The following is a 25,107-nucleotide window of genomic DNA, read 5'->3' as shown; positions in this document are numbered from 1 at the left end:
AAAAAAAGAGGCATGAGTATACATCACATACACTGCATACACCACAAACGCTAAACCCAATACTATATATACGCAATAGATCACATACATTGCATATGCTGAGTACAATGGATACAACCCATATACAAAACAAATGTAGTACCCGCAATGGGGGGCATTTATTTTTGGCGCTAGGTGTTTCTTTGCGCCCAATTTAGTGGTGATTTGCACTGTGATTTTATATTGTGGCACATGTATTTGGAATACCGTAAAGAGGAACAAATGAGCGTCAGAAATGTCAAACCACATTCATGAAGGGGTTTACAAGTTGGTACACTTGCTTTTTGTAGGTGCAATTATGCGCCACAAAGGTGTCTGAAAACTAAAATTGCAGAAAAGGTATTGGGATTGAAGAGCTGTGCGAAAATTAGGTGACAAAAAAAAGTTGTGTGTGTCAGAAAAGAAGCTAAATTATGGTGCCAACATGTATAGCTCCAAAAATACTAGTGCAAAGCCAATAATAAATGCCCCCCAATAACTATACCAAGTCATCTCACAGAGAGAACTATTTGAGGTGAACATCCAAATTACTAAAAGTAGCCTTCTAGGGTTTCCTCAAAGATTGATAGTAGTTGTAAGAACATTGCTACATTACACACATGTGTAAATATACATATATCTATAGGTACATAGAGAACATTGCTACATTACACACATGTGTACATATACATATATCCATAGGTACATACAGCACATTGCTACATTACACACGTCTATACATGTCCATAAGTACATAAAGATATATATTCATATCTCAAGTACGTGTACATTACACACATCCATACACATGTAAATAGTGATACACAGTCATACAAGTATAGAGATTACAGTGTATTCTGCACAGCTACACATGTAGCTATGCACGTATATATTACAACATATGTACATAAAACATATCCATACACACAGACATACAGGTATTACCATACATACAGACACACAAGTTTTGGGCATATACATATCTATAGCTTCATGCATGTGTATCAGACACATTCATACTCAAAGCCACACAAGTATATACAGTACATATGTGTAAAACACAATACACAAAGCTCCAAACATATATACTGACACTCACCAATACATATGTAATTTCACACATATGTATATACATAGGTCAGGGATACATTACACACATATGTACATGTATATACATAGGTCAGGGATACATTACACACATATGTACATGTATATACATAGTGCAGCAATACACTACACACATATGTACATGTATATACATAGTGCAGCAATACATTACACACATATGTACATACATAGTGGAGCGATACATTACACACGTATGTACATACATACTGTAGCGATACATTACACACATATGTACATACATACTGGAGCAATACATTACACACATATGTACATACATACTGGAGTGATACATTACACACATATGTACATACACAGGTCAGGGATACATTACACACATATGTACATACACAGGTCAGGGATACATTACACACATATGTACATACATACTGGAGCAATACATTACACACATATGTACATACATACTGGAGTGATACATTACACACATATGTACATACACAGGTCAGGGATACATTACACACATATGTACATACACAGGTCAGGGATACATTACACACATATGTACATACACAGGTCAGGGATACATTACACACATATGTACATACATAGGTCAGGGATACATTACACACATATGTACATACACAGGTCAGGGATACATTACACACATATGTACATACACAGGTCAGGGATACATTACACACATATGTACATACATAGGTCAGGGATACATTACACACATATGTACATATAGTGGAGCGATACATTACACACATATGTACATGTACATACACAGTTGAGTCATACATACCTCCACACTCATTCATACATACATGTCCCTGGCAGGTGCGGGGCCTCATCTCTGGCCATCTGCACTGGCGATACAGGTGCCATCTCACCCACCGGGCACAGCGGTGTGCCCTATAGGTGTGTGTGTCACCCTGTGCCCGGCGGGTCGCTCCCCACACGACCAGGATGATGACAGCAACAACCACGGCTGAGCCGCATCCTGTGCGCTTCATGCATTGATGCCAGGCTGATCTTCCTGGCACAGCCACCGCCTGGCAGAACAATGGGCAGCGGAGAGCGGGCACTACCAGGCTGCAGCGTCCATTGTACAGCACATAGCATGGTACTCACTGGCGCTTCTGTCCTCCCCGCTCCCGGGTACTCGGTGCCTGCAGACTGGGCAGCCCAGAGGAGGGTACGGAGCACGGCAGCTCCGGGGGAGGAGACCGGAGGAGGAGGGGGGCTGATAATAATGACAGCATGGTCAGAGAAAAGGAGGGGGCGCCGACATGACTGGAGAGGGAGGGGGCACTGGCAGATCTCTGGAGAAGGGGCATCACAAGAGGGGGCACTGGCAGAAGGAGGGTACAGATATCATGGAGAGGGGGTGCAACAACATCAATGGATGGGGACACGGAAAGAGTGCCATTTGAGGTAGACCATAGGCCCTCGTCTCCTCACCCCTTCCTTCCTATCATAACAATAGTCAGTAATATTTTTCTTTTTATGTTTTTATGAACAAATTGCTGGTGTCTCCCCTAGAACTAGTTAAAGAAATACAATTGTCAGTAATAAGAAATGATGAGGCAGTTGTGGTGGCTAGACATACATTTCATTGCATCTTAAATCTGTAAAATGCCCAAGTGACTGCAGGGCTTGTTCTGCATTGTTCCAATATAGGATCTACTTCTTGAACTGTATGACATCCCCCTAGTCCAGTGATGGCGAACCTTTCAGAGACAGAGTGCCCAAGCTACAATATAAATCCACTTATTTACCGTGAAGTGCCAATATGGCATTTTAAGCAGTAACTTATTGTTACCTGTTCTTCGACATCTTTCAATCGTATCGGCCCCCTGAGGCCACCAATACAGTTGAAAGAAAGAGTGCAAATTCAGACTCTCATTGTAGCTTCTCTTCAGGGTCTCACTGTAGAGAAAGAATGAAGGGTCCAGCAGGGGGGACCTCAAAAAGATAATGCAGCCCTGTCACTTTTCAAGCAGTTTCAAACAGCCAATGAAGTATCACTTAAAAATAGCGCTGAGAGCTGAGGATTTGTTCCTGTCTGGTGAACTTTGTCCTGGGGTGATAACCTGAGTGCCCACAGAAATGGCTCTGAGTGCCACCTCTGGCACCCGTGCCATAGGTTCGCCACCACTGCAGCCTAGTCCCATAGAAGCCAACTGAGCACAGCAAGTTTTTAAATTATCTTTAGCTTAATCAATCAAAACATTAAAATAACAAAACTTCTTAGATAGAAACTGTACTAAAACTGTACCAAAACTAAACTAGTACCAAAACAAAGCTAACTATATAGATACAGTACCACAACCAAGATTGCTCAGTCTATCACCCAGCCCATGCTCTTCAACCCTCCAGTCATCTAAGATTACTTTCTTTCTAATTTATAAATTAATGAATTAATTAAAATTTTTATCCCTAAAGCAGTGTTCCCTCAACTTTTTGAGGGGACTGGCTACACCCAAAAATTTTTTTACCAGGGACCAGGCGGGGTAACCCTTTTACCATTGTCCCTGGAAAATAAAATTGTGTGCCCTGCAAATAGTCCATATCTAACCTCAACCCTTTTAATGTGCCATTTTCTGCAGCCCCTAGTCTAAAATGCCCCCTTTCCTGTAGCTGCCCTTTTTTCTGTAGCCCCCCTCTACAATGCCCCTTTTTCTGTAGCCCCCTTTTAAAGTCTTAATAAGAAAACGGCTACAGAAAAAGGGACGTTATAATACCCCCTTTTCTATAGCAACCCCTACACACCTATAATGTCCCCTTGTCTTTGGGCTTTTCACTGTGAGGAAAAAAGCCAACCTGAGTGTAAACAGAGTTACCTAATTTTGCCACCAAAAAAAATGGAAAAACCTGGTCTGGAATATAGGCCTAAGTTGGGAAATGCAGCTGCTACTTTTTAATAAAAGGTCCAGCAGCCTCACTTCACTTATTACATGTCCAGCAGCGGCCTCCCTTCACTAATTACATGTCCAGCAGCAGCCTCCCTTCACTAATAACATGTCCACCAGCAGCTTCTCATCACTAACAACATGTCCCAGCAGTGGCCTCCCTTCACTAATAACATGTCCCAGCAGTGGCCTCCCCTCACTAATAACATGTCCAGCAGTGGCCTCCCTTCACTAATAACATGTCCGGCAGCGGCCTCCCTTCACTAATATCATATACCAGCAGTGGCCTCCCTTCACTAATAACATGTCCGGCAGCGTCCTCCCTTCACTAATAACATATCCAGCAGTGTCCTCCCTTCACTGATAACATATCCAGCAGAGGCCTCCCTTCACTAATAACATGTCCAGCAGCTACCTCCCTTCACTAATAACATATCTAGCAGCATCCTCCCTTTACTAATAACATGACCAGTAGCGGCCTCCCTTCACTAATATAATCCCCAGCAGCTGCCTCCTCTCACTAATAACATGTCCAGCAGCGGCCTCTCTTCACTAATAACATGTCCAGCAGAAGCCTCCCCTTAGTAACAACATTTCCAGCAGCGGCATCCCCTCACTAATAACATGTTCAGCAGCAGCCTCCCCTCACTAATAACATTTCCAGCAGCGGCCACCCTTCACTGATAACATGTCTAGTAGCAACCTCCCCTCACTAATAATATGTCCAGGAGCAGCCTTCCTTCACTAATAACATGTCCAGCAGCAACTTCCCCTCACTAATAACATACCGATCAGCGGCCTCGATCACTAATAATATGTTCAGGAGCGGCCTCCCTTCACTAATAACATGTGCAGCAGCGGCCTCCCTTACTAATTACATGTCCAGCAGCGACCGCCCTTCATTAATAACATGTCCCAGCAGTGGCCTCCCTTTCACTAATAACATGTCCAGCAGCGGCCTCCCTTCACTAATAACATGTCTAGCAGCAACCTCCCCTCACTAATAACATTTTCAGCAGTGTCCTCCCTTCATTGATAACATATCCAGCATTGGCCTTCCGTCACTAATAACATATCCAGCAGAAGCCTCCCTTCACTAATAACATGTTCAGCAGCGGCCTCCCTTCGCTAATAAAATGTCCAGCAACGGGCTCCCTTCACTGATAACATATCCAGCAGCATCCTCCCTTTACTAATAACATGTCCAGTAGTGGCCTCCCTTCACTAATAACATGTCCAGCAGCGGCCACCCCTCACTAATAACATGTCCAGCAGCGGCCTCCCTTCACTAATAACTAAAAACATGTCCAGCAGTGGCCTCCCCTCACTAAAAAGATGTCCAGCAGCGGCCTCCCTTCACTAATAAAATGTCCTGCAGCTGCCTCCCCTCACTAATAACATGTCCAGCAGCGGCCACTCTTCAGTAATAGCATGTCCAGCAGAATCCTCCCCTTAGTAATAACATTTCCAGCAGCAGCCTCCCCTCACTAATAACATGTCTAGCAGCAACCTCCCCTCACTAATAACATAGCTTTTTCTCAGATTACGCATCTATGATGCATAGTGAGCGTTTATACGGTGCTGGAAAGCTTGACTTGTTTTGAGAATGTCCAGTTTATTGGTACTTAAAAAAACAATTGTAACAGATTTTGCAGATAAAATAAATAAATATGAATAAAATTTTAAAGAACTACGCGTTTCGCGCTCAAATTGAGCGCTTCATCTGGTTCAGATGAAGCGCTCAGCTCGAGCGCGAAACGCGTAGTTCTTTAAAACTTTATTCATATTTATTTATTTTATCTGCAAAATCTGTTACAATTGTTTTTTTAAGTACCAATAAACTGGACATTTTCAAAACAAGTCAAGCTTTCCAGCGCCGTATAAACGCTCACTATGCATCATAGATGCGTAATCTGAGAAAAAGCTTTGCTATTTGGAGTTCTTCCCACGGAGAAGGATCAACCCCGAGATCGTGGCTGCAAGGAGACGCTAACGGAAAAAAAACACTAAGCACTGCTCAGAGTTGTGCCTGCCAGCACAACTCTACCAGGTTAGTAGCTTTACTATTATCTATTGAAACTTACCAGAGGATACTACACTAGAGGAGCGCCCCTTCCTTCCTACTACTTTCTCACTAATAACATGTCCAGCAGAGGCCTCTCTCACTAATAATACCGTATATCCAAGAGCAGCTTCCATTCACTTATAACATGTCCAGCAGTGGCCTCCCTTCACTAATAACATGTCTAGCAGCAACCTCCCCTCACTTAATAACATGCCAATCAGCGGCCTCTCTCACTAACAATATGTCCAGGAGTGGCCTCCCTTCACTAATAACATGTGCAACAGCGGCCTCCCTTTCACTAATAACATGTCCAGCAGCGGCCTCCCTTCACTAATAACATGTCCAGCAGCGGCCTCTCTCACTAACAATATGTCCAGGAGCGGCCTCCCTTCACTAATAACATGTGCATCAGCGGACTCCCTCACTAATTGCATGTCCAGCAGCGACCTCCCTTCACTAATAACATGTCCAGCAGCATCCTCCCCTCACTAATAATATATCCAGGAGCGGCCTCCCTTCACTAATAACATGGGCAGCACCTAAAACGACCACATAGCTGATTGTTGTGCTCACAAATTTGCATTTAAACAAATACAAGACACCACATGCTCGTTATCGATCACTAGCGTTTCACTGGAAGCTCATGGGATATCAAACCCGAGGCCCGTCCTACTGCCACGTGTGAACATGCCCCCACAGCCCCCCAGTTATTTCCTCACACAGCCCCCAGTAATGTCCCCCACAAATCCCCCCAGTAATGCCCCCCACATAGTCCCTCTGTAATGTCCACCACACATTCCCCCGGTAATGTCCCTCAGTAATGTCTCCCACACACAGCCCCCTGTAATTTCCCCCAGTAATGTCCCCACACACAGCCCCCCTGTAATGTCCCCCAGTAATGTCCTTCACAGCCCCCAGTAATGTCCCCACACAGCCCCCCTGTAATGTCCCCCAATAATGCCCCCACACAGTCCCCCTGTAATGTCTCCCAGTAATGTACCCCACAAACAGCCCCCCTGTAATGTTCCCCAGTAATGTACCCACAAACAGCCCCCCTGTTATGTCCCCACACACAGCCCCCCTGTAATGTCCCCCAGTAATGTATCCTACACACAGCCCCCCCTGTAATGTCCCCCAGTAATGTATCCCACACACAGCCCTCATGTAATGTCCCCCAGTAATGTCCCCCACACACAGCCCCCCTGTAATGCCCCACAATGATGTCCCACACACACAGCCCACTGTAATGTCCCCCAGTATTGTTCCACACACACAGCCCCCCTGTAGTGTCCCCCAGTAATGTCCCACACACACAGCCCCCCTGTGTGTCCCCACACACAGGTCCCAGTAATGTCCCCAGTATTGTCCCCACACACAGCCCCCCTATAATGTCCCGAGTAGTGTCCCCAAACACAGCCCCCCTGTAATGTCTCCAGTAGTGTCCCTACACACAGTCACCCTGTAAAGTCCCCAGTAGTGTCCCCACACATAGCCCCCCTGTAAAGTCCCCACACACTGCCCTCCTGTAATGTCCCCCTGTAATGTGCCCACCCAGATCCCCCTATGTTCTCCCTCTAACCTCACTCCTGCAGCTTTGTGCACTGCTTCCCCCTGCAGGTCATGTGATCGTGACATCATCCCAGGTCCTGCAGGAGAAAGCAGTGTGCACTGTGCAGTTTTTCATCACGATCTATGTCCTGAGGACACGATCAGGATGAGAGAGGGGAGGATGCCCGGGCGGCGGGACAAATGTCCTACTGACTCAGGGAGATCCGGGGCTCCGGCCAAAAGATCCAGGGCACTGGCCCCGGATCTTTTGACCTAGCGATGCCCCTGCTGGCAGATGATGTCCTTGATTATAGAATTTCTACTTCTACCTGAGCAACCATGTAAGCTTCTTCCAGCCACAACCCATCTCTGCAGATTTAGCAACACAAACATATTTTATGTTCATCATTATCACTACCTTCTCCCAAACTTAAAGGAAACCTACCACTTAGAATGGCAGGGGTAAGCTGTAAGTACCGAGCACCAGCTCAGGGTGAGCTGGTGCCGGTACTTACTTTAGTGAGTGTATTAAACCGCGGTATCGCGGTTTTAACACTTTTTAAACTTTAGAGCAGAAGAGGCTTCGGCGCCTACATAGGAAATAGCGGAGATGTTGCGCGCGCATGGTCGCGCGCAGTGCCGAAGCCCCTTCTGCTCTAAAGTTTAACCGGTTCGCGACCGCCCGCCGTGTATTCACGGCGGCGGTCGCGCTGCATGGAGAGGGCTCACGGGCTGAGCCCTCTCCATAGCCGGTAAGTCTTTGCTGCATATTGCAGCAAAGGCTTACCGGTAACATCCGCGATCGGTGCTAGCACCGATCGCGGGTGTTTTCACAGCGTGGGCTGCCGGCAAAGCTGCCGGCAGCCTCAAACAGATAGCGGCGCATGGACGCCGCCATCTTACCTAGGATCGCCGCTCCCCGTGATGTGTTCGGGGGGCAGCGATCCATCTCCATGGTAGCCTCGGGTCTTCCAAAGACCCGAGGTTATTTCGTTTTAACCCCTTCATTACAATGTGCTGATAGCACATTGTAATGAATGAGGAAGAAAATCCCCATATACTGCCATACTGTAGTATGGCAGTATATGATACGATCGATCAGACAACCTAGGGTTAAAGTACCCTAGGGAGTATGAAAAATAGTATAAATAAAAATAAACAAAAGTAAAAAAAAAAAAAATTATAATAAAAAAACCTAAAATTTCAAATCACCCCCCTTTTCCCTAGAACTGAATGTAAATAAACAGTAAAAATCATAAACACATCAGCTATCGACGCGTCCGAAAATGCCCGATCTATCAAAATATGATAACGGTTTTTCAATGCGTTTAACCCCGTAACGGGAAATAGCGGCCAAAGTCGAAAATGGCACTTTTTTGCCATTTTGAAAAATAAAAAAAAATCTATAAAAAGTGATCAAAAAGTCGAACAGTCCTAAAAATGATATCATTGAACATATTATCAAATTTCGCAAAAAATGACACCACCCACAGCTCCGTACACCAAAGTATAAAAAAGTTATTAGCGCCAGAAGTTGGCAAAATAAAAAAAAATATTTTTATACAGGAGGTTTTAATTTTTGTAAATGTATGAAAACATTACAAAACCTATACAAATTTGGTATCCCCTTAATCGTACCGACCCAAAGAATAAAGTAGACCTGTCATTTGGGGCGCTCAGTGAAAGACGTAATATCCAAGCCCACAAATGCGTTTTTTCACCATTTTCATTGCATTTGGAATTTTTTTCCCACTTCCGAGTACATGGCATGGAATATTCAATACCATCACTATGAAGTGCAATTTGTTACGCAGAAAACAAGCCATCACACAGCTCTTTACGTGTAAAAATAAAAAAGTTATAGATTTTTGAAGGTGGGGAGTGAAAAATGGACATGAAAAAACAGGAAAGGGCCCGGTCCTTAACCGGTTAAAAAGTGTTAAAACCGCGATACCACGGTTTATAACACTAACGAAAGTAAGTACCGGCACCAGCTCACCCTGAGCTAGTGCTCGGTACTTACAGCTTACCCCTGCCATTCTAAATGGTAGGTTTCCTTTAATACTTTTCTCTTGATCCCTTTAAAATCACAATTTTGCCACCATAATAGCCAATATAGTAATAGTGCTCCTCAATAGCCAATTCAGTAACAGTGCACCTGCTGTATCCACTATAGTAACAATATCCCTATAGTAGCCAATATAGTCATACTGTCCCCACAGTAGCCAATTATAACATAGTAACCCATAGTAACAATGCCCCCATATCCCAGAGTTACAGGGCCCACAGTTGCCAAAGATAACAGTGTTCCCTATAGTAGCCGATTGTACCTTGGGGCCCATAGTTAAAGGACCCTAAGGCAGCCATAAAAAAAAATAAACTAACGTCCTCCACTGCTGTTGTCCTTCCAGCAGGCAGCTGACAAATGATTTCTACATTTCCAGCAGGCTGCAGGATTATTATCACAGGCTGAGCAGGCTCATGACTGGAGTCTATTCCCCCCATGACGGTGGCCCTGTTCTTCCCTGTATCAGACACTGATCTTAGCAAAAATGTGAATTTTTGGAAATTATTCATAATTGATTAAAGTAGTGGCAATACTAGGTGCAAGGGAGGCTTTTTAGACACCTTGAAGGGCATCTGTCGCTACTATATGTCCACAGCTGCCACCCATTCCTGTGTTTTTATCCTCGAGGACTTCTTCTGTGCCAAAACTTCATTTTAAAATATGCAAATTATGCTCCTTCTCTTATTCTTCCTTCTTTAGTTACTTTACTCCTGGCATCCATGTCCATCGAGTGTAACATGTAACTACTCATCACACAGACTGTGGTGGATCTTTTCAGTGGCTAATGGCAGCTGCACCTCTGGTAATTCCAAAAGTGTGGACACTGTGTGGGCCATCATATCTTTCCCAACAGCCAAACTCATGACTGTGCCATCATCCTCTCAATCATTGACAGTGCTATTCACCAATGCACCTCAGATCTTTTTTTCTGATAGATTGTCCTCATTCATTTCACTGGACAGAGCAGTGCCAATCCAAACCCAACTTCTCCACCTAGAATTCTGGACAAAATGAAAGGAAGTCTATATTTATGTCATATTTTCCCAAGATTCAGAAGGCTTTCCCACGTATTATTGATAATATCAATACTCACCACAGGACTGCAGAGCTCCCATAAGGTTCTGGATTTCAATACAAATATAGTACTCCCTACAGTGATTGTATTTTTACAAGAACCTCTACATCACTTTGGCCCAAGTATATGCTTTGCAATTGTTCATTGTATATCTTGGCAGTAGCAGGGTTGAATGAGATAGGAATGGGCTTTTTTCACACTACAATGGTCTTGATTCCAGAGTATGGTTACATTTGCCTTACAAGTACCATTCAAGACTCAATGGCAAGGATCTTTTTTAACACATTTGCCTCAGACTCTCTTTTCACACAAGGCAAAGTCTTTTGTGGTGGTGAATTCAATTTAGTTCTAAATCACATATTTGACAAGTTGGTTAACCATACATTCAGTACATTCAATACATCCGGTAATCAGATTGGCAAACTGATTCACAACTATGACTTAATGGACACTTGGCATACAATAAACCCGGTAAAAGATTATACTTCTATTTTAAGCGCTCTAATTCCCATGTAGACCACCATTCTTTAGTAGCTTGCTTATAAGGCTTTCAGAGCTAGAAATATTGATGATTCATCCTAAGTAGAGTTCATCAATATCAGGTTGGTGGAAGTGCAATATCCTGCTCCTCCACACATGAGCTGTTCTAAGCAGCTGATAAGCAGAGAATAAAACTGGAAGCAGACAACAGAAAGATCAAGCCAATCAACTCATCTACAGTAACCTTCTCTGACCACTGAAATTGACAACAGAGCTTACTGCTTCCTGTTCCATTCACTTGTTATCAGCTGCTGAGAAAAAGCTATATGTCGGGTGCTGAATGTTGGACCCCCACCAATTTAAAACCTTTAGTATGGATATATCATCAATATATTTAATCTATTGAACTACTTGGTATTATTTTTCATGGCTTGTGTGCCAGTATGTCAAGTGGGGAGGGGACATGTAGGGGCAAGGAGTGGGCAAGATCTGGGGTTTCCTGGCATGGCACATTGGCTATAGCTTGCTCAACACAACCAGTTGCGATAAATGCCACCCTTTTAGGGTATGTTCACACACACACAGCACAAAATTCTTTTCAAATAACAGGACTAACTCCCAACAACTAAAAGAAGTCCATAATACTTTCAATAGTGAAGAAGCTTTTCAAGGAGATACCTCTTCCGACTTTATCTGACCACTAAGACTTGTAGTTGGAAAAGATATTAAGTAATCAAAACCACAAGCTATAAAAACATTCAAACCAGCTTATACCACAGTTCACTCCAGATCTCTGGGATTAACTGTTGAATGTTTATGAGTTATTGGGGTTCAGGCCCAAATTGTACAGTCTGGAATAGATATAGTAGTCTGGGTAAAATATCGATTTTTAGTACATTAATTCTCCCAAACCAAAATAGGGCCAACGATTGCCACTTCTACAATTATCTACAATTATAAAATATACAGTTTCGACTTGCATAAACTTTCCAAAAAAATGTTATAAATCAATAGTGCAGAGAATAATAGTTAACTTTGTAACATACTTCATTATATGAAAATGTTCCTGTGTCTTACTTTTTTCCTGCATTTCTTTTTTATTTTAGAAGTTTGTGTAAATCACCTTACTCTCTCCATACACCACTGACAGTTTATCAGATAAGACACTGTTAAAGACCCTAATGACTTAAAATCTTTACAGACTAAATACCGGTAGTCTAATATCATCAGAGAACTGAATCATCAAGGTAGAAATGCTTTAGGTGTGAAAAAAGTTCATTATTATCTGATTCAGGTCATTAAGATATACTACTTTACAGAAATAATACAGATATACTACTCACTGCAGGAGAAAGAGCAGAAACAAGACACTGAGAGGTTGCTTTACATAATGAAGTATTTTACAACCTTACAATTATCATCTGTTCTATTCATTTCTGAACATTGTTTAAAAGGTTTAGTTACTCTTTAAATCCCTTCTGCCTGGGATGGGATCCAGTTGATTCTACCCCGTTCTCCTTGGAAGGCGGAGGATCCAGATGCAAATGCACTCTGCAGTTTAATGCTGGAGTGGTGCACTGAAACGTTGAGTTTACTGTTCACCTTCTTGCAGGCCGATACAGTGTGTGGGTCACCTGAGTTAAATTATCCATGGTGCCAGTGACATCATTATGTATTCTCACTGTAGAATCATGCAGTTTGGCAGGTAAGGACAGCATCGGAGTAAAGTATGGGAGTAAGGGCTCCCTTGATATCCTTGATGGACACTATTGTGATGCTAGTGCAGATATAAGTTGCAGATCTGGATTTGTTGGCTGCTTATTATATTTTAATGTGCATGCCAACACATTTCTCATCCCAGGATTGGCGGATACCCCCTGAAGTGTTTTTCCTCTTTTGTAGGTAAATATGGTTAAGTATCTCTATCTAGATGTACCATGCTCTCCGCTCCACACACCAGCCCAGCCGGTGGCTCCAGTGGTGTGTCAGACACTAGAAGGTCAGTCAGTGACTAGAGCAATAATCAAACAATGACAGTAGTGTCATATTGCAACTAAAAAGGTTACAATTCTTCTCCATTGGGTACACAACTCTACTATCTAGATGTTAAGAACTTTTGTTATACCACATCTGACCGGGCTGTGCCCTCTGCATATATCACAAATGAGTATTGACAATCCTCAGTGAGGCACTTCCATCACTTCTCTTTTCCAAAACCACCTTATTTCCCTCTTTTATTATCGTATATTTTGCATCTTTTTGTTTTTGGCAAAATAAATGCCAATATCATTATTATGTACCACATTACTACCTTGTGTTATTTAATCTTTAGTTAAAACTGTTTAACTCCTTAGTGCTACTACGCTTAATGCTCAGTACTATGCTAGTACGATGCTGGTTCAGCTCTGCACCAGATCTGAGCCGGCATCGGGAATCACTGTGTGTCACTGGTAAAGTACCACTGACATCCCCGAGTAACACCTGTGGTCAGAGTGAGCTCCAATCACAGGTGTTAACCCTTTAAATGCCATGGTCAGCGCAACCACAGCATTTAAATGTCTGCAGAGAGATTCCCCCTGATCGATCAGTAGTCCACACCCGCAGCATTTTCAGGGGGTTGCGATCATTGCTATAGCGACAACTATGGCAACAGCCGCAGGGCTGTCCATAGTAAATGTCTGTAAGGTCCTGTTACATACGGGATCTTACAGGCAGAGTATCAGCCTATGCACCAGAATCAGTATTGCAAGGTATTACAATGACAAATGATTGCTTGTTCATGTCCCATAGTGAGACAAGTAAAAAAAAAAAAAGTTTTAAACAAAAGTAAGCTAATTAAAAACCCCCAAAGCCCCGTTACACATTACACTTACATGTACAATAAAAAAGGGACAAACACCATTCAAGCCCTGCATATGAAGTATCTCCACATCTGTAATGACCCATGCAATAAAACAAAACCATTATTATAGCCGCACAATGAATACTGTAAAAAAAAAATTTTAGAAACCCAAATACAAAAATGGTACTGCTGTAAAGCATAACATGTCCCAGAAAAAAAAAATGCTCCCATCCAGCTATATAGACCAAAAATTAAAAGAGTTATGCTTTTTGGAAAATGGTGATGCAAAAAATATAGATCTTTTCCATACATGAGATTTTATTGTACAAAATTAGTAAAATGTAAGAAAAATATAGAAATTTGGAAGCGCAGTAATTGTACTGACCTGTGGAATACACTTAAAATATTACTTAGGGTGTTTGGGGAAACCCCCCAAAAAAGTAAAAAATAAATTACAACGTTGATATTTTTTTCTACAACATCCCTCCCACAAAATAAAATACATGTTCAGGAATAGGGCATAGCCACCCCAAAATAGTACCACTGAAAATGCATAATAAGCCCTTGCATGGCAACATTAATGGAAAAATAAATATTTTACAGCTCAATAAATTCAAAATCCACCAAAAGACAAAATTGGCTGATGCACGGCCTTCCTTCCCTTCTGTGCCTCACTGTGTGTCCCTACATCAAGTAACGTCCACATGTGGGGGGGGTCTATGTAGAAATTGTATAACATAATTTAATATGGGTTTTCTCTTTTTATCTTTTGGAAATGTGTAAATTTCTGGGCTAAATGAACATATTACCGACAAAATCGGACCATTCTAAATTTCACCTCCAATTTGATTTAATTACTATGAAGATCTCAAGGTTAACAACCTTCCTGAAAGCTGTTTCGGATAATTTGAGGGGTGCAGATTTGAAAATGGGTTAATAAATAGGGTTCTTCTATCATGATATATTTCAAATTTCATTAAAAACAGTAATGATCCACAAAAAAGTAAATTCTGAAATCTTCTTGAAAATACAGAAAACCGATCTTCGATTTGGAAGCCGCGTAATAAAATAAATTGTGCGGACATTTCAAAATTTATGAAAATGTAAAGCAGATATATGGGACATGTTATTCAGCAACTAATTTAGGTGGTAAAACCATCTGCCTTAAAATTAGATAATTTTCAAAATGTTGAAAATGGCAAATTATTCAAAATATTCATCATTTTTTGTTTTATTTTTAAATAAATGCAAAAGTTAGCCAAAATTTACCACTAAATTAAGTCCAACATGTGACAAAAATACTATCTTAAAATTGCTTTGACAAGTAAAAGTGTTCAAAAGGTATAACCATATAAAACGACGGATGTCAGAATACAAAAATGGGCCTGAGCCTTAACCCCTTAACGCCCTGCGCCATAGCTCTACGGCACAGAGGTGCAGGGAATGTATGAAGAGGGCTCACGGGCTGAGTCCTCTTCATACAAGGGTGGGGGGTTGTTGCATATTGCAGCAAACCCCCACCGCTAATAACCGCAGTCGGTGTCGATGCTAGCCTCCGGTCTTCGTTTGACCCGAGACTAAATGGCTTCTGCAGATCCAGTGGCTCATTGAAACGAATACCATGCAAAAATGCCATGTATTGCAATACAGAAGTATTGCAGTATATGGTAGGAACGATCTTACCATCTAGGGTTAATGTACCCTAGATGGTCTAAGAAATAGTGAAAAAAAAAAGAAAAAAAAAGTTGAAAAAAATTAAATCACCCCCCTTTCCCTAGAACTGATATAAAACATAATAAACAGTAAAAATCACAAACACATTAGGTATTGCCGCGTCCCAAAATGCCCAATATATCAAAATATAATAACGGTTATGGCCGGCAGTGACCTCCGTGATGGGAAATGGCCGAAATGCGACTTTTACACGTTTTCGCATCACTTAAAAAATGGAATAAAAAGTGATCAAAATGTCGCACAGACCACAAAATGGCAGCAATGAAAACGTCGGCTAATTTCGCAAAAAAAAATGACGCCTCCCCCAGCTCAGTGCACCAAAGTATGAAAAAGTTATTAGCGTCAAAAGATGTCAAAAAAAAATTTTTCTTATTTGTACACATTTGTTTAGTTTTTGAAAATGTATTAAAACACAATAAAAACTGTATGAATTTGGTATCACCGTGATCGTACAGAGCCAAAGAATAAAGTAGAGCTGTTATTTGGAGCGCACATTCAAAGGCGTAAAAACTGAGCCCACAAGTTTTTTAAAAAATTTTTTCCACATTTGGAATTTTTTTCCAGCTGCATGTTAAATTTTTTTACACGGCATGTCAAAATAAATAAAATTACGGTAAAGTAAAATTTGTTACGCACAAAATAAGCCCTCACACAGGTCTGTACACGTAAAAATGAAAACGTTTTTGAAGGTTTTTGAAAAGATTTTTGAAGGTGGAGAGCGAGAAATGAGCAAAAAAAAACCTGCGTCCTTAAGCGGTTAAGCTATAAACTAGCTTTACCTGAAGGGGTAAATGAAATCTATTTACATATTGCCATTCAAAATAAATAAACAAACAAACCCTCTTACAACTCCAACAGAAAATGTTAATTAAAAAGAAAAGAATAAAAAACGTTCTTGGAACTTTAGACCCCATTTTGGCTTAAAGGACATCTACCACCAGATTACTGGTGGTAGAGTGTCCTAACTAGACTGCTAGCTATGTCTAATTTATGCACGGCCCATGCTCCAAGCCTTATCCTGCCGCCGGCCGGGGAACTAGAACAGCCCTCTCCACAACCGGCCCTCTGATGTCAGCGGTCATGCATAAATTAACCCCTTTATCACCGACACTGGTTTTCAGCTCAATGACCAGACTCGATTTTTCAAAACTGCCCTGTCTCACGATAATTGGTTATAACTTCGGAACGCTTTAACTGGGTGATTTTGAGAATGTTTTCTCGTGACACATTGTACTTCTTGTTAGTTATAAAATTTAAGTGATAAGTTTTGCGTTTCGTTCTGAAAAAAAGTGAAAACCAGTTTGAAATGTTCTGGTTTCCAGACAAGATGTAAAACTACCCAAAAAGTTTGATAATTAACATTTACAGAATATCTGCTTTATGTTGGGATGATATTTTATGCTTCCGGTCATTTTTCTAGGATGTTATGAGGCGCAGAACTTTAGGTGCGATTTTTCTCATTTTCATGAAAATTGCCAAAACTCACATTTTGAGGGACAACTCAGCTTTCAGGTGACTTTGTAAGGCCTAAATAATAGTAAAACCCCATACATTACCCCACTATAGAAAGTTCACCCCTCAACATATGTAAAACAACTTCTATTAAGTCTATTAACCCTTTAAGTGTTTCACATGGGTTAAAACAATATGGACCTGCGATTTAGAAACTATAGAATTATTTTGGAAAATACATTCATTTAGGCCAAAACTGACATTTTCAGAATAAATTAAATGATGAAACGCACTGCAATGCTTGATGCCCAATTCCTCCCGAGTGTACTGATACCCCATATGTGTTGGTGACTGCTGTACGGGCGCACGGCCGGGCATAGAATGAATGGAGGCGCCATTCACAGTAGATTTGTATTGTCACATTGTACGACCTATACATTTTTATTTTTTTTGGAAATGCGAACATATGAGGGCTTATTTTTTATGGGATGAGATACAATGTATAGATAATTTATTTTGGGAGTCTAAAGCTTATTCTTGAGATTTTATTAACTATTTCAAGGGACACACAAACAAAATCATCAATTTTTATTTTGGATTGTTAGCATTTTTTTTCCCCTGCTCAACGTAACGTAAATATAATATTTTATCTTTATTCTCTGGTTCACTACGATTGCGGTGATACCTCATTTATATAGTTTTTCTTATTTTTGCTTAATTTTCCTGAGCAAAACCAATATTGGATAAAATCGCATTGTTTTTACTATTGACAACTTTTCAGGGCCATAACTTCTGTATTTTTCTGTTGTCAGATCTGGTTGAGGGCTTATTTTTAGCGAAAACAGTTGTTCTTTTCAGTCGTATCATATTAGGGAACGTAACTTTTTTTGATCACTTTTTAGAACATTTTTTGTGATGGTGTTTGATGAAAAATTGTATATTATGGGAAGTTTTTGGAGTTTTTTTTTACGTAGTTCACCGAGCGGGTTCAATATTGATTTAGATTTATTGTACAGATTAATACGGACGCGGTGATACCAAATATGTATGTTTTTGTGTTTTATTTACTTTATTTGCATTTTATGTGTTACTGGGGAGATTATGGGACTTTTATTTTATTTATTTATTTAATTATATTATAAAAAGATTTAATTTTATATTATAAAAAGATTTAACATTTTTTAGTTCTTGGCTTGAATAAGTGATCATCCGATCACTTATTCAAGCCTTTACACTGCAATACACTTGTATTGCAGTGTATAGCGTAACACGCTACTTACATCATATGGAAGCCGTTATAAAGTATAGCAAAATTTGATATACAATACAATTTAAACATTAAAAACAATTAAAAGTGCATGAAGATGTGCTAACATATCAACATATACAAGATGATATAATATATAAACATACATGCTTTATTTATACCCTATGGGCCACATTTACTAAAAACAGTGAAGTGTGCAGGGTGAGCCAGATTCAGGATTTCTGGAGAACTTTCTTCATGAATCTGGTGCCCCTTGCACTGCTCCGACAGAGTGCACCAACTTTTTTTTGGTGCACCTTTAACATGGGCTGTGCAACACATTTCTGTTGGACTTGATAAATGTGCCGCATGGTCTTCTGCATCAGAACTCCCCTTTCAGTACATATGTGGTACAGACACTTCTCAAATACATGTGCAAGCAGTTTGCACATAAACAAACGTGTAAAGTCCGACAGAAAACTGGTGCAGGGGCTTAAGTAATGTGGCCCTATGGTAATAGAGAGTCCTCATAGTCAAAAAGATGTAACAGTGAATCCACAAATAGTACATGCCATCTATATTGCACAAATATAAGTTACCGTATTTTTCGGCCTATAAGGCGCACCGGACTATAAGGCGCAGCTCTAATAAATGCCTGCTAAGACATGTAGGTTTATATATAAGGCGCACTGGAGTATAAGGCGCAGGATCAAATGCAGTACCTAAAAATGACCAGCAGGTGGCAGACCTGTGCACAGTTCTAGCCAGCTCCGATCTCAGAGGTATGGCTGCTGGGGGTTAATGCAGGGTGATGCAGCAGGGGTTAAGCGGTCTCCCTCTGCCCCTTCTCCTTCCCTCCTCAGGCAGGGTGTTATTTCTGTGGGGTTCCCTGTGGCTCCTTCTCTTTCCCCTGTTACAGGGCTGTCAGGTATGGGGGATTGTTTACTGATGATGATTGCCTCGTGGTCGGCACTATGGCAGCTCCGGTCTCTCCGTGCTAGGGGAGGGCAGGATGGGGGCACTTCAGGAGCCAGGGACCCTGTATACTGTGTGGGAAGGTGCAGGACATTTCTGGGGATGGAGCTATTAAACACTGGTAAATGTACAGTACATCTTGTCTGTAACACATTTCTGTATAAGTTAATATATAAGGCGCGCTGGCCTATAAATACGGTATAAAAAACAACACAGATGGTGTATAAAAAATTACCTCAAATAAACAAAAAAGGTAGTCACATAATTGAAGAAGAGGGAGTGGATACATTGCATTTTTTACATTTTTAACTATCTAGGAAATAAAGAAAACCCCCATGGTGCTACAACTTGTGTTGTTTTTAAGGTGAATGTAGATTTAAGTGGATGTAATTTTTTAACAGAGAAAGAATTGGCTGATATTGTGTGAAATGCCAGAGAAAACTTGCAGTTATATGAAAATATGCAGTACAAAAATGTTGCACTGATGTGCCAGCCCCACAGAAGGAGCCAAGGTGGAGTGAGGGGTCTGTCATCTTTTCTGACTTCCCTTCAATGCTATAGTTGTATACCCCATGACATATCACTATTTCTCATTTCTCCATGTTGTGATGCGCCTTTTCTATTTCCCCTATATATCTATATGCAGTCATCTGGGTGTTACCCTGTCCCTCTACAGTTTGATGTGTCAAGTCTGCCTGGACAATATGAGGCGGTGCAGGTATGCCACCCTGACATGTAACAAACCAGAGACTACTCCTAGAGATCTAAAAAGAATAGCAAGGGAACTGCACAGCTCAGTTACGGGAAATGACACAGAATTATTTAATAAAACCAGCACGTCAAACTTTTTTCGGTGATCTGTATTAACCAGTGACTGTCTTTCAAGCTCAATATACATAAAGAAAGTAATCACCTTAGGGGTTACCATTTTATTGTTGTCACTCTTCCAATCCCATTAAAACAGAACATGACCTGTAAAGTGTTGTTGAGAGCTTTAGTTAAATTATTACGCTCTGATGGCCCTTGAGGCCCTCCTTAGGTCTATATCCTCTCCTGAACATGTGCTATACCAACTGTATGCCATCTTACTGAGTAAATCTTCCGGTGGGCGACCAGGGTTTACATATACCTGGGAGACAGAGATGTTGGTTGAGCTTACTGATGCGTAATGAGAAAAAGCCTTTCTGTTCTGCCACAGATTGCCCCTGCCCTGTAGTTCCCAGGAGAAGAATTACAAAATATTATCCAGGTGGTACAGGTGCCTTATCATGCTTTACAGAATTTATCTGGCGGTTTCGGAACTCTGTTGGACATGGGATGCGGAGATGGGATGCATGCTTCATATCTGGTGGAGCTCTTCGGGGATCCAACCTTTCTGGCTTATGGTGTTTGATACCTATAACCAGGTTACTGGTAAGATCATGGAAGCCTGCCTCCAGGTGGCGCTTCTTTCATTGTTGCCAGGCATCGCAGTGTGGACGGTGATTCCGCAACATTGGAAAAGCCATGGAGTGGCTTCAAGAGCTCCGATTTATACGAAGAATGAAGGAGTTGGTGGCCGATGACTCCCCTGTTCCGAGCAAAGCAAACTGTGTCTGGGACCTTTGAGAGGAATACCAGCTGACCCCTGCCTTCCATGACCTCTTTCTCTAGAGTCTCTGCAAACACAACCGAATCCAAACAGATACCATGTGTGGAATGAAGATGTGGGAGACACCTCCCTCACCTCTTTCCCCTAATCCTCCTTACAGAGACTGCCAATTAAGGCCGTCATGTAGGCATGTTTGGTTTGTCTAGCTAGGTAGACCCTGCAGTAGTCTTAATAAGGTCATGTTCTATAAAGTATTCTCTTGAGCAAGTCCTAATACATTGCGCCTATGTTTATCTTATGCTCCATGTATGCTCCTTTATGTTTGTATGTTAAATTTCTTTAATAAATGTGGAATAAACATAGTAAAATCATTACTTAAAAGAAATCGACCATCAGTACCAAGCATGATACACCAGGGACAGTTACTCATAGATCCAGTCGCTTTGACTGTGGTAATCTTCTTATATTTGTTATCCGAGGCCTCTTTCCTTCTAAAATCAACTTTTAAATTGTGATATTGATCCTGAAGAGCTCTGGGGGCGTTCTCAGAGCCCTCCGTGCTGTAGTTTCATGAGCTGTTACACTGTCTCCCCCTCTTCTTATGTAATCTCACTGCAGCAGAGAATGTTTCAGCACACAGTAGGGGGGGGGGAGTGATCCTGCACAGTTTAACAGCGTGTGAAGCTGCAGCATGGAGAGGCTCTGGTAACACCCCCAGAACCCTTGTGGTTCATTAGTATAATTTTACAAGTTGATGTTAGAAGGAAGGAGCCCATGGATAAAGTATGTAAGAAGATTATCACAGTCTCGATGCCTGGATCTATGAGTCAGTGTCCCTGGATGATAAGGCTTGATTTTGATTGTGGATTTACTTTAAATGGCGTTTGGAAAAGCTGTGTGACAATGCTTTAGTGAGTAGAACTGGTGGCCGTAGACTGAATAGAATGATAACAAGGGAATGCATGATTATTCAGGATTTTTAGAAATATTGGCTAAGGATAAAGAAATCCACTGCAAATGCTTGGCACAGTCACTGTTTCGGTCCAGTGGGTACCAGGGACCTGTAAGCTTACACATGTCAGATGGCAGGTATCAGGCATCTCAGTAGGTATAACACTGGGAAATTAGTGTTACTCTACAAAAGGACAAGGGGTCGGAACATTTTCTTCAGTGCTTCTCCAAGGCGGGAGGGGGGGCACTGGAGCTCTTTACAGAGCAGACAAAGGGCCTGTTGTTTACATAGAGCACAGATGGGGCCTGAGACAGGTGCTGCCAAAATTGTCTGAGAAATCAAAATCCCAGTAGACAGGTTATACTGTCCAACTGCTGCATCACATTTACATGTATTTATCACATCCTCATGTCCTGAGCAACAAGAGATAGATAAATAAATAGATATTAGACAAATATATCATATATATATATATATATATATATATATATATATATATATATATATACTGTAGATTTATGTAAGATATATATATTAGCAAGATAAAAGAAAGATACAGTAGATACACTATAAAATACAAATACAGATTGACGTAAATTCCTAACACTTATCTGACATCTCTTGAGGACTTGTTTATAATCGTATAGAATGTTTCACTGTTGGGGGGCAATGGATTTAAAACGGCAAGAAATGGAAAGGGTTAATGTACTGAGCTGTGGACACCTTGTTACAGGATTATGGGCAGAAATTTGGTAGTTACTGTGCCAGCAGCTGTAACCAGGATGTGCTGCCCAGTGCTAGGGGCTGCTCATCTTATCAGTGTGAGAACCAGGGGCGCAGTGTTACTGCCAAGAGCTCATTATAACATCTCCATGTCTGATAATCCACAGTCCTGGCAGTAGTAAGTGCACTCAGCATGACCACTCACAAATGACAGTCCAATTTGAAGTCCTAGCCTCAGACTGCCCACCCGCTAATCCAGCCTGAAATACCCAGAGATTCCCATGGAGAGCAGATGTGACAGATAGAAGACCCGGCTCTGGGGCTATATTGCTCATGTAAACGGCTCAACTGCAAAGTCTGCAGATGCTAATATTATCTTCTATGTTGCAAGCTTTCTCCTGTGAGCTGTTAATATGTAGGATTTGCCAGATAGCTCTTTTTTCACGCCTCAGGACACAGCTTTCTCCTTTGGCATGCCCTAAAGGGTAAAGTAGAAAGAAGCAGAGGAAAGTCAGTGACAACTACTGTAACTAAAGTTTATTCCGCTATTGACCTGACAAAATAGGCTAAATATGTTTTTATTTCCTCAAAATACTCTGTAACTACTTTAATAGTGCCCCTATGTCCAAAAGAAAGTTTTAAAGGGAACCTGTCACCAGGAGACCCATTTTTAGCACTCCCCCAGTCCCCACAAAGCATAGTACATACACTGCCAAAGTGTTTTTGTATAAAAAAATAGGTTTTACAGAAAAAAAGATATGTTATATTGTACCGTTCATTAGCATCTGCTGTGTGACTAGGCAGTTGCCTATTGGGAGGGGCTAGAAAGAAGCAGTTTTCCCCCCACCTGGGGGCCTTTTCAAATATATGAAAACACCCATCACTGGGCTTAGCGACGCCCCCTGCTCCTCTACAGCCAATCCCGAGTGTGGGGAGTTATTCATATATTTGAAAAGGTCACATGTTTTCCAAGGGTGGGGGGGAACTGCTCCTTTCCAGTCCCTCCCAATTGGCAACTGCCTAGTCACACAGCAGATGCTAATGAAAGGTACAATATAACATCTCTTTTTTTCTGTAAAACCTATTTTTTTTATACAAAAACACTTTGGCGGTGTATGTACTATACTCTGTGGGGACTGGGGGAGTGCTAAAAATGGGTCTCCTGGTGACAGGTTCCCTTTAAGACTAAAATACTGCCTCCTATGCATGGGTGTAACTACCAGATGTGGCTCTTTTGATGGCTGCATCTAGCTCACGGGCCAGGCTTCTGGTGGGGCCAGTGGAAAAATAAACCCTTCCGACGCTCCCCCGCAGCTTCGCTATTTGAAGCAGTCCAGCCGGCGGTGACAGCTCATGGGTGCTAACATCGCACAGACTTCAGCAAGCCCCTGACGTCATAGTTTGTGAACCGCTGGTGCGCACAGAGATGTCCCCGTCAGCCAGACTGCTTCAAGTGGTATTGCTGCGGGAGTGTCGGAAAGGTGAGTACAGGTTTTTTTATTTGTATGTACTGGGGTGGGGGGCTGGCTGGCAGGCTGTATACCAAGGGGGGGGGGGGGTAGCTGTATACAAGGGAGGGGCTGGCTGTGTACAGGGGGGGGGCTGTATTAAAGGGAGGGGCTGGCTGTATACAGGGGTGGTGGCTGTATACAAGGGAGGGGCTGGCTTTATACAGGGCGGACTGACAGGCTTTATACAGGGGGGTGTCAGGTTCTATATAGGGTGGGCTGGCAAGCTCTATACAGGGGGGGCTGACAGGCTGTATACAAGGGAGGGGCTGGCTGTATACAGGGGGTGGCTAGCTGTATACAGGGGGCTGGCTGTATACAGTGGAGGGGCTGGCTGGCTGTATACAAGGGGGTAGCTGGCTGTATACAGGGGGCGAAAGAATGGCTGTATACAGGGGGGTGGCTGGCTATATACAGGGGGTGGCCTGGCTGTATACAGGGGGGAGGCTGGCTGGCTGTATAGAGGGGGGTGGCTGGCTGTATACAGGGGGTGGTGGCTGTATACAGGGGGGAGGCTGTCTGGCTGTATACAGGAGGGACTGGCTGGCTGTATAGTGGGGGACTGGTTGTCTATATACTGGGTGGGCAGGCTGGCTGTATACTGGGGGGACTGGCTGGCTGTATAACAGGGGTGGCAGCCTATATACAGGGGGGACATGTATACTGGGGGAGTTGTCTATGTATTGGGGGGTCTGTGTGGCTATATACAGGGGGGTTAGGCTGTCTATACTGGGAGGGGCTGTTTGGCTATATACAGGGGGGTCAGACTGTCTGTATACTGGGAGGGGGGTCAGGCTGTCTGTATACTGGGTGGGCTGGCTGGCAA

The 25,107-nt window shown here is 42.1% G+C and overlaps 1 protein-coding gene across 6 annotated transcripts in view; it reads right to left on the bottom strand.

Moving 5' to 3' along the window:
• LOC140135331 (CMP-N-acetylneuraminate-beta-galactosamide-alpha-2,3-sialyltransferase 4-like) overlaps positions 1–2,448 on the bottom strand; it is a 106,383-nt gene extending 103,935 nt beyond the window's left edge. The window contains exon 1 of one of the 6 annotated variants that reach the window (XM_072156673.1): positions 2,242–2,448. Coding sequence is in view for 4 of the 6 variants with exons in the window: in XM_072156666.1 (XP_072012767.1) it covers positions 1,935–1,961 (27 nt within the window). In the remaining 2 variants the exon portion in view is untranslated. Of the gene's footprint in view, positions 1–1,934; positions 2,086–2,241 lie in introns of those variants that run through there. The other 5 variants (XM_072156672.1, XM_072156666.1, XM_072156667.1 and 2 more) reach the window with 5 other exon arrangements.
• Positions 2,449–25,107: the final 22,659 nt, after the last annotated feature.

Source organism: Engystomops pustulosus, chromosome 6 (assembly GCF_040894005.1).
Source record: "Engystomops pustulosus chromosome 6, aEngPut4.maternal, whole genome shotgun sequence".
Classification (NCBI taxonomy): Eukaryota; Metazoa; Chordata; class Amphibia; order Anura; family Leptodactylidae; genus Engystomops; species Engystomops pustulosus.
The sequence above is the reverse complement of the archived record's forward strand: the minus strand, read 5'-3'. Positions and strand labels throughout refer to the sequence as shown.